This window comes from Chiloscyllium plagiosum, chromosome 24 (assembly GCF_004010195.1).
Source record: "Chiloscyllium plagiosum isolate BGI_BamShark_2017 chromosome 24, ASM401019v2, whole genome shotgun sequence".
NCBI classification, from domain to species: domain Eukaryota; kingdom Metazoa; phylum Chordata; class Chondrichthyes; order Orectolobiformes; family Hemiscylliidae; genus Chiloscyllium; species Chiloscyllium plagiosum.
Window position 1 is genome coordinate 31,475,072 of NC_057733.1, and position 10,933 is coordinate 31,486,004.

Below are 10,933 nucleotides of genomic sequence, written 5' to 3' on the forward strand. Positions count from 1 at the left end.
CAGAGAGACATTGATAAGCTGCAGAGCTGGGCTGAGAGGTGGCAAATGGAGTTTAATGCGGACAAGTGTGAGGTGATTCACTTTGGTCGGAGTAACCGGAATGCAAAGTACTGGGCTAATGGTAAGATTCTTGGTAGTGTAAATGAGCTGAGAGGTCTCGGTGTCCAGGTACACAGATCTTTGAAAGTTGCCACCTAGGTTGACAGAGTTGTTAAGAAGGCATACAGTATTTTAGCTTTTATTAATAGAGGGATCGAGTTCCGGAACCAGGAGGTTATGCTGCAGCTGTACAAAACTCTGGTGCAGCCGCACTTGGAGTATTGTGTACAGTTCTGGTCACCGCATTATAGGAAGGATGTGGAAGCTTTGGAAAGGGTGGAGAGGAGATTTACTAGGATGTTGCCTGGTATGGAGGGAAGGTCTTACAAGGAAAGGCTGAGGGACTTGAGGCTGTTTTTGTTGGAGAGAAGAAGGTTGAGGGGTGGCTTAATAGAGACGTACAAGATAATCAGAGGGTTAGATAGGGTGGACAGGGAGAGCCTTTTGCTAAGTACAGTGACGGTAAGCACAAGGGGGATAGCTTTAAATTGAGGTGTGATAGATATAGGACAGATGTCAGAGGTAGTTTCTTTACGCAGAGAGTAGTAAGGGTATGGAATGCTTTGCCTGCAACGGTAGTAGATTTGCCAACTTTTAAGTACATTTAAGTTGTCATTGGACAAGCACATGGACGCACATGAATAGTGTAGGTTAGATGGGCTTCAGATTGGTATGATAGGTCGGTGCAACATCGAAGGCCAAAGGGCCTGTACTGTGCTGTAATGTTCTATGTTCTCTGTTCATACTCCTGTGTTGTAAATCTATCATTTAGCTTATCTGTAGATTGTATCATTCATTCAAGTTTGACAGCATAGAGTCATACATCATGGAAACAGACCCTTTGGTCCAGTCAGTCCATGCTGACCATAATCCCACTAAATCAGTCCCATCTACCTGCACTTGCCCCATATCCCTCCAATCATTTCTTATTGATATTCTTATCCAAATGTCTTTACAAGTTATAACTGTACCGATATCCACTACTTCCTCAGGACGTTCACTCCACACATGATGTAAACAATCTCTGTGTCTTTTTAAAATCTTCCTCCTCTCACCTTAAATATATGCCCCTAGTCTTGAAATCCCCACCTTAATGAAAAGACGCCTGCCATTCACCTTATCTGTAGCCCTCATGATTGTAGGTCACTCCTCATACTCCTACAATGTAGTGAAAGAAGTGCCAGCCTATCCAGCCTCTGCTCATAATCCAAACCTGCCATTCCTAAAAACATCCTGGTAAGTCTTTTCTAAACCTTCTCTAGCTTAATAAGTTCCTTCCTACAACAGAGTGACCAGAACTGGACATAGTATTCCAAAAGAGGTTTCACCAACGTCCTGCACAATTTCAATATGATATCTCAACTCTGAAACTCAAAGGTCTGAGCAATGAGGACCCCACTCTGTCTCCACAAGTTAAGGTAGTGTTGTGCCCATTTAGAATTTGGTTTTGATATGAGTACATGGTTAAAGAATTTTTAAAATGTTTTATAAAAACAAAAAGCAGAATTTAATTGAAAATTGAGAAAGTTGTGCACTGTTCAGGTTAGAGGCATGAAGGCGAGTAGGCAACAGAATTTTTAAAAATCTTGCTGTATATGTCTGTGGAATATTGTCAGTAGAGAATTTGCAATAAAAATATTTTAAACCATGACACATTATTGATCGAGTTGTCCAAAGATTTTGCAGTCGAGAAGAGAAACTTGCCAGCAGCTAAAGCCTGCGCTCTATCATATGCAGGTCAGAATTTCATCACCAGCAATGCAGGACAGCTCTCACTAAAAGCTGCGTTTCAAATTCAAACTGCAGCCACATTTTCTTTTTCATTCTTCCTTCTAATTTCTTCCCATCTTTTTACAAATATAGTAAGTTTTCAAACTCATATCTAACAGCCAGTGTACTAGGTTTATTTAATAATGTAGTGGAGGCACAGCCAATGCGTCTCCATTTTATATTCAAAGGTTAAAAGTATGCATATTAAGTGCAGGATATACTTTAATAAATATGCACAAACATCCCAACATCATATTCTGCACACAAGCTATATTTATATAATATGTACATGACTTGCTTAATCATGCATCATATTTATTTATACTTACTCAATTTGATAAGGCTGACATTTTCAGTTTTGAAAAGTGCCAAGTATGTTTTGAATTACTCTGCAAGGGTCATAGTGTCATAGAGTCATAGAGATGTAAAGCATGGAAACAGACCCTTCGGTCCAACCCGTCCATGCCGACCAGATATCCCAACCCAATCTAGTCCCACGTGCCAGCACCCGGCTCATATCCCTCCAAACCCTTCCTATTCAAAATGTTGCAATTGTACCAGCCTCCACCACTTCCTCTGGCAGCTCATTCCATACACATACCACCCGCTGAGTGAAAAAGTTGCCCCTTAAGTCTCTTTTATATCTTTCCCCTCTCACCCTAAACCTATGCCCTCTAGTTCTGGACTCCCCAACCCCAGGGAAAAGACTTTGCCTATCTACCCTATCCATGCCCCTCATCATTTTGTAAACTCTATAAGGTCACCCCTCAGCCTCCGACGCTCCAGGGAAAACAGCCCCAGCCTGTTCAGCCTCTCCCTATAGCTCAAATCCTCCAACCCTGGCAACATCCTTGTCAATCTTTTCTGAACCCTTTTGAGTTTCACAAAATATTTCCAATAGGAAGGAGATCAGAATTGCACGCAATATTCCAACAGTGGCTTAACCTATGTCCTGTACAGCCACAACATGACCTCCCAACTCCTGTACTCAATACTCTGACCAATAAAGGAAAGCATACAAACGCCTTCTTCACTATCCTATCTACCTGCGACTCCACTTTGAAGGAGCTATGAACCTGCACTCAAAGGTTTCTTTGTTCAGCAACACTCCCTAGGACCTTACCATTAAGTGTATAAGTCCTGCTAAGATTTGCTTTCCCAAAATGCAGCACCTCACATTTATCTGAATTTACTCCATCTGCCACTTCTCAGCCCATTGGCCCATCTGGTCAAGATCCTGTTGTAATCTGAGGTAACCCTTTGCCAGTCTTCCGGCACCTCACCTGTGACTATCGATGATACAAATATCTCAGCAAGAGGCCTAGCAATCACTTCTCGAGCTTCCCACAGAGTTCTCGGTACACCTGATCAGGTCCTGGGGATTTATCCACCTTTAACTGTTTCAAGACATCCAGCACTTCCTCCTCTGTAATCTGGACATTTTGCAAGATGTCACCATCTATTTCCCTGCAGTCTATATCTTCCATATCTTTTTCCACAGTAAATACTGATGCAAAATATTCATTTAATATCTCCCCCATTTTCTGCAGCTCCAGAGGTCAAATGCATCAAAAGTTAAGACTCAGGTGAAGCTAGCTGTTTCACACTGCTACATGCAGTGGGAACGTGTGCAGAACTTTGCATTAACCAGGATGCTGCTGTCAAGTCAAAATGACATTCTGCTTTCCCACAAATGAATAACATGGTTTATGAATTTCAGTGGAGAAAGTGAGCACTGCAGATGCTGGAGATCAGAGCTGAAAATGTGTTGCTGGAAAAGCGCAGCAGGTCAGGCAGCATCCAAGGAGCAGGAGAATCAACGTTTCAGGCATGAGCCTTTCTTCAGGAAGAAGGGCTCATGCCGAAACATCGATTCTCCTGCTCCTTGGATGCTGCCTGACCTGCTGCGCTTTTCCAGCAACACATTTTCAGTTATGAATTTCAGTGCCTACATGATATCAGGTATGTAATCAGTACATCCCAACAATAGATGGATCATATCAAACAACATGACCATTTTGCTGTGTGATGATACTATGTCTTTCAGAGGTGTATTTTGTCTTTTTTTTCTGAAGAGAGGTTTTCAGACAAAGGTGATGCACTGTCTATGTGGAGCCAATAAAATAAACAGCTTGTGAGCCCTTAGGGTTTTTTTTGTTTAATATTTGGAACAATAGAAGCAGCCAGAATGGGTAGGGCCAGTTCCCACAGAACCAGGATTTCTAGTTTCAGTAGCAGTTATTGATGGGGTCTTGATGAAGTGTTTGTTTTCCTCCCTTGGTTACAGCTAAAAGCTGGGCCTGCTTTTCCTGCTGCTGGATTTGCATGTGAGGCAATCTGTTTATTGAATTTGCCTTTGTTAAAGATGTATTAATGGATGCTACTATATTGGAGCAGTTATTGTTTAGTAGTAAAATAATCTATTAGTCTATTAAATTTTCCAAGAGGGTTCCAACTCAGCCAATTCTTTGCTTTATTTTTCTTTTGTTGTATTTTAACAATAGTATATGAATAAAGTGTATTTTGCTTCAAATCTGGTAGTTTTACAAATTGAATTGCATCTGGAACACCACACCTTACACTTACTTTTAAAACCAGAAAAGGTTAGGGTCGAGACTATGTTCTGAATATATTTTGAGGGGTTTGGTCTGGTCCATAACAGCTGTCTGCCACAGGCAGAGTACTGTACCAAAGAAGAGTCATTCATGACTCAACACATTTACTCTATTTCTCTATCCAGAGATGTTGCCTGACCTTCTGAGTTTCTCCAGCACGTTCTGTTGTTATGAAGCAGACTAATGATTATTCAAAGAGTTCATGATTGCAAAACCCAGGACATAATCTCTAATGTTTCATGTAATTCTGTAATTGGGGAGCAATTACTGAACAATTCTGTGTCAGGAATTACACGAAGAACCAATTTAGGGGAATTAGTTTAGATTGTAGTATGGCTGACTTACACTTGTTAGTGGTATATGTATTCACATACAGGCTCTGATTCTCTGCAGGCAAAAGTAATTTGTCCAGGCATTCAATGTTTTCAATTAAACAAATGTTTGGGCAACACTTTTCCCTGATGCATTCCCCATGGCATGTATCAACCACAGTTGACTTGTCTTTTTTGAATTTAAACAACTGCTTTGGGATGACTGTTCTGGGTACATTCACCATGGCAATGCCTTGACCTGTCAGAATTCCTTCAACAACCAATTCCTTTAACAACCTGTTTTCATGCAACATGAACTTTTGTTCCCATGAAATCTTTAATTTTTGTATCTGTTCTGAAGAGTGAAAGATAAATAGCTTCATTAATGTCTCTTCGAAGATCCAGAAGAGAAATAGCCAACTGGTTATAGGCATCTACTTTTACATTGAAATCCAAAAGCACACATTTCAGTTTTTTTGTGCATGATTGTGTTTCAGTGTTTCATACTCCCATGTCCTGGTCAAGCTTTTCCTGTAAGATGCAGCAATTCTCTACTATTGCATGAATATACATGAAGTGAGGACATATGAAGTATAGAAGCAGTTGTATTCTCTGGCTATTTTGACCTAGGTTACAATTATTTCTGCATAATCCAACAACAATTTATACTTACTGCTTTTCATTGTTTTCTTTTCTGTTTCTCTTATATTCTTGGTGTGATGTCACTCTCTCCAAAACAAGTGCAAAACACAATTCTAGTTCTATCTGTTTGACAAGCTTCTAATGAATCAAGTTAAAGTAAATTTTGTTGCGTGGGCTTTTTAAATGATCCCGTGATTTTGGAAGTGCTAACAAAGTGTAAGCTTATGAAATAGGAGCAGGATGAGATCATAGAGCTCCAGAAGCTTGCTCAATCATTTAATCATGATGAAGCTTTGACCTCAATTCCACTTTCCATCCTGATCCCCATATTCATTACAGTTCAAATGTCTATCAATCACAGCCTAGAAATCTACCAATGGCTAAGTAGCCATAGCTCTTTGGTATATAGAATTCTACAGGTTTACAATATCCCAAGTGAAGGGACTTCTTCTGATCTTAGCCCTAAATGAACCCACTCCTTATCCTGGGACTGCCCTCTATGTTCTTAACTCTCCAGTCAGGGCAATCAGCTGCTCAGCATCCATCCTTTAAAATCTTCTCAGAATCTTATATCTCAAGGAGATCAACTCTCATTTTTTAAAGAAGATCTACCCATATAAACCCATTTGACTCGATCTTTCCTCTTCCCTTTACCCCAGGTTTCATAAGCATGTTGGGGTGTATGGAATTTGATTTGAGATAGAATACTGAGAATAGAGTTTTGAAATTTGAGACTATCCAAGGAAATGTTGGAATAGACAATCCTAGAGGTTACATTGCCATGGCTGTGGAATTCGGCAGTGGATGACTTGAGGTAAGTAGACAACATTAAGTAGCTGGAATTAGACAATCTTTGTAATATAGCAGCTGTGCAGTGAAATCTCAACTTAGAGTCACATAAATACTAAGGTTGCCTGGTTCAGCCTCAGACAGATGCCAGGAAAAAGGAATGAAGTCAATGCCTAGAGAATGGAGTTGGTGGCAGGGGTCACTTAAGTAGTTCAGGCTCAATTAATTTTTTAACATTTTCAGGCATGTCTCTTGTGCTAACAATTGTGACACCCACTTATTCATTAGTGTGACTGCACATTGAGTAATGTAGGCGCCTTGAGATGTCAAGATGCCCTTTCTTTAAATTATGGCTGTGTGTCATTATTCAAAACTGATATTATGGCCAGTCTGGAAATATATTTATCAATGCTGATATTTAAAAAATGCCTAGAACAACAAGATTAATGGATGAAATTAGGGTTTCAATTATTTATTTTCAGAAACAAATGTCATAAAAAAATTTTGACAGTAATTTGTCGAAAAATTCTGTTTCAGTGTGCAAAGGCTAATTGAATCAAACAAAAAGGATACTCCAGTTGAAGCAGCATCTCCATGGAATTGCCTATTGATTTATGACAATCTGTCTCAAACAATTATGTTTTTCCTTGGCAATTTGTTAAGTATTGTCACATTCTTAAAGATACTCTAAATCATTTCAAACACAAAGCAACTTGCTATATCCTTGAGTGGTTACAAAGTTTAGAAGTAATGAATGTGGATTTTTTTCCAAATTTTACCAGTTTTGAGGCAGTCATTGGAGTAAAATAGGTTCTAGGAGGTTAAGTTCAAATAAAGTAAGATTCAGTGAAAAGTGAAAAATCACAAAAAAGGAGTACTTGTATTATCTTCTAAGTTAAGTCTATTGTTGAGGCAATACAATATGAATTGTATTTTATATGTGGCTGTTGCAGTGTGATATTTTGCAAGTTTATAAATATATAAAATAACTTAAAAGACGTATTTACATAAACACGTGCAGAGAAAACATTCAAATGCATTTTCTTGTTTCTAAAATCTCTGTGTCCATTACTTATAATTGAAATGATTGCGTTTCAGGATTTTGTGTCCCATTTTTGCAGCAAAACTGAAGGTATCTAAGGTTGTCGAATGACTTTTCACTGAATTTTGCTTTATAGGTATTGTAAAGGTCGCGATATTTGTGGTCGGCGGAAAAGCAATGACACCATTGACCTGAAAGAGAAAGCTGCCGACAAAGGTTTACTTAGCTAGGCTAGGTGACCACCATAAGTCAACTGTCAGAAAACCCAAACTGATGTCCTTTAGGGAAGGAATGTGCTCCCTTTATCCGATGGTTACATGTAACTCCAGACCCACCGTGACAGGGCTGAATCTTTGAAGTCACTCTGTTTAAGGGTAATTAGGGCTGGGCAAAAAAACGCTGATTCCGCCAGCACCGCCCACTTCCATTAATCGAACGAAGCAATTTAAACTATGGTGCTGCAGGAGAGACTTACAGATCGGGGTAAGTGTGGAATAAACACTGTCCGTGTGGATTAAATGTTGTTCACACAGAGTGTGCAGTGTAGATTAGTGAGAGCTCAGCCTCAGCATTTCTCCTGTGGATATATCAGTTCATGCGCTGACAGCCTGACCAAGCTGGGAAATGGACATGACACTAACTGGCTTCTGTGATTACACCGGAATAAACACCCCCATGTTACTTGGAAACTGTTGACTTGTTCTGTTGTGCAACCCACGAGGACTGGACACCAGTTGATTCCCGAGGACTTTCTGAGTGGAATTTTCCAGCCGTGGGGAGACTGCGAAGTGAATTTGTCAGCAAGTGGTGACTGTAGACCTCACCCTTTGTACCGAGCTCAGGCGCCCCGAGTGCTCGAACCATTTGAATGTGTTACTCTTCCTCGACCACGTCAGTTTATGAGCCAGTGATAAGAATGTGACAAAGCACGGACAGAGAGAGAGAGAGAGCAGCAACATCACCTTGCAAACTCCACAGCCTCCTCTATTACCTCGTCGGAGATGGAGGAAGAAGACTTGGACGCTACAGTTTATTAGGTTTGTTCAGGTCAAATAAGAACTTCGGGAGTCTGCTCGTTAGAGCTGATTTGCACTTTATTTTGACGTTATCTTGAATTGATTATTTTTCCCCCTTCTGATTTTTATGTTTACAGATAGTAACAGGGTAAAACTGGTTTCTAAAGAAAAGTGAAATGATGTGACAGTTGTGAACCAGAAATGCAAACAAAAGCAAGTGAAAGATGGAACCGACCACAGGGATGTTTGAAACGGACCCCCAGAAATAACGGAGTGAATTTAATGATGGTCAGACCGAGTTGATGATCATTTCCTCGCCACCGTCACCGAGACAAGGTCTCGACCAAAGGCTCTCCCTCGCACTGCTCCGTCGGCAGGTTTCCTCCGGGGATCGGACCGGGGCTGGGGTACCCCGGCTCTGGGCACTGGTTGCTGCACTGAGCACTAACCGGCCGGCTGATCAGCTCAGGGAGGCAGCGCTGGGGTGGGACTGGCCTGTGTGCTGGGGGCTCTCTCCCGGCCCCTGGAGGCTGAGGAACCAGCTACTACTCCTCTGGAAGATAGTGAGGGAGAGGGAGGGAAACGTTCCTCGGAGGGTGAGCTCCACACATTTCTGCGCTGACGGTAACTGACCTCGGTGGGGGGACCATGAATGTGACTCCATTCAGTTTAGAATTACTTGGAGGGTTTCCCAGGAACTTCTCCCTATTCCCTCCCAGTAGCAACCAGAGCTTTTGGGAGACTGTCCATTTAAACATCAACCTGCTGTTCTCGGGTTATGAACCCACCACCATTGTCTTGGGGGTGATCTACACTCTGTCCTTCATCACTGGGTTAGTGGGCAATGTCATGGCTTTGAGGGCGCTGACCAGGAAGCGGAGAAACCGACTGGCCGGCGCCGCCGCTACCCGCAGTCTGCTGGTCAACCTGGCGACCTGTGATATGATGGTGGTGTGTATCTGCATGCCCGTGACTCTGGGTCATCAGGTCTACAACGCCTGGGTGTTTGGGGACTTCATGTGCAGGGCCGTTCCGTTTGTCCAGGCGGTTGCAGTCTCCGCCAGCGTCTTAAGCCTGGCGGTGATAAGCCTGAACCGTTACTACAGTGTGCACAGCCCCCTGCACGCCAGGGCGTTCTTCACCTGGAGAAGGATCTGCTACATGATCGCCGGGGTCTGGCTTCTATCGTCCGGCCTCTGCATGCCTCTCATCTTCATGAATCAGACCGAAGAGCTGGTGCTGCTGGACGGCAGGCTGACCATCCCGGTGTGCACAGAGAGCTGGTCCTCGCTGACGCTCAGGCAGGGCTATAACTTCCTGCTGTTCTGCGCTCTCTATGGCTTCCCGGTGCTCTTCAACCTCCTCATCTGCTTCCTGACCGCCCGGCGTCTCTGGAGTAACCAGGACCGATTCCAGGAGGGGAACAAGAGGCAGCTGGTAGGCAGCAGCTCCCGTCTGAAGACCCGCAAGAAGATTGTCAAGATGGTAGTGGCCCTGGTTCTCCTCTTCACCTTGTCCTGGCTGCCCTTCTACGTGATTGACATCTGGATTGACTTCAGCGTTCCCAATGCCCAGCCAGACGGTGCCCACCAGGACTGGGTCCTTCACGTCAGGTCCTTTGCCCAGTGGTTAGGTCTCACCAACTCCAGCCTCAACCCGCTGTGCTACTGCTTCATGGGCAACCTCTGCAGGTCTGTGAAGAGGATCAAGAAAAGCTACAGGGAGCGAATCTCTTCCGCCCTCAACCTGAACGTGTCTCAGACTCCATCCAACTCCTCGATGCTGCTGGGTTACCGAGCTGCCAATGACATCCCCAAAACTGACTTCACCAACTGGACAGGAGGCCCAACCCTCACCAAAGGCGAAAGTGGATCTTCTGGAACTATTTGCGAGACAGCCTTCGAATGAGCCCTGGAAACCTTTAACTGTAGTGAACTTGTTCAGACATGAGATACTCCAGTGCTCTTTACCAGACCCACTTTATCCCGAGTTTGCACTCCGTCAAGTAATCAGGAGTATGATTTCTGTGAAGTTGTTTCGGTCCCTGCTCCTACACACACACACACACAAAAACTTACCTCTTCCTGCAATTTTCCTTTGAAACGGGCGGGAGCGCTATTGATGGGTCAATATTCAGTCCCGGGGTTATTCCTGCCTCGTTCAGGAGTCGGCGTGCATCATGTATCATAAGCCCTCAGATCAAAAGAGAAGTGGGATCCAAGGACAAGTGCCCCTCCCTGCGATGCGAAGGGTATGATTCTATGACTCTATGATTAAGACTGAACCAGCTGCCACCTCAAGGAAAATCGCCACCTATTAAATATAGGCAGATGGTAAAATGAAATTACAGCATTGTAATGGACGGAGAAAATATGGAGTGTAGATAATCATTGAAAATAAAAGAAGTAATAACATTCTGATTAAGTCACTCGGGCATAGCCCCAAGGTGTTGCTTTCTGACTTTGCATGATACAATAGTCTTCCAGGTTTACTATTCGGAGCTTTGGATATTTTATAGCATTAAACAGTAACACGATAATAGTGTTGAGGTTCTGGAGAAAGGCTCTCTTGTTGAACAGAACACAAATAGATTTAGTTAAAAATCACACCACACCAGGTTATAGTCCAACAGGTTTGTTTGGAGGCACT

The 10,933-nt window shown here is 42.8% G+C and overlaps 1 protein-coding gene across 1 annotated transcript; it reads left to right on the forward strand.

Moving 5' to 3' along the window:
- Positions 1–8,925: 8,925 nt before the first annotated feature.
- Positions 8,926–10,933, forward strand: LOC122561924 (QRFP-like peptide receptor). The gene has a single exon (XM_043714247.1). It carries the CDS (start codon positions 8,933–8,935, stop codon positions 10,190–10,192), a length of 1,260 nt encoding a protein of 419 aa, XP_043570182.1. The 5' UTR covers positions 8,926–8,932; the 3' UTR covers positions 10,193–10,933.

What these genes read in the sequence shown, in the direction of transcription:
- LOC122561924 (XM_043714247.1), top strand. Translation starts at nt 8,933, where the DNA reads ATGAATGTGACTCCATTCAGTTTAGAATTACTTGGAGGGTTTCCCAGG.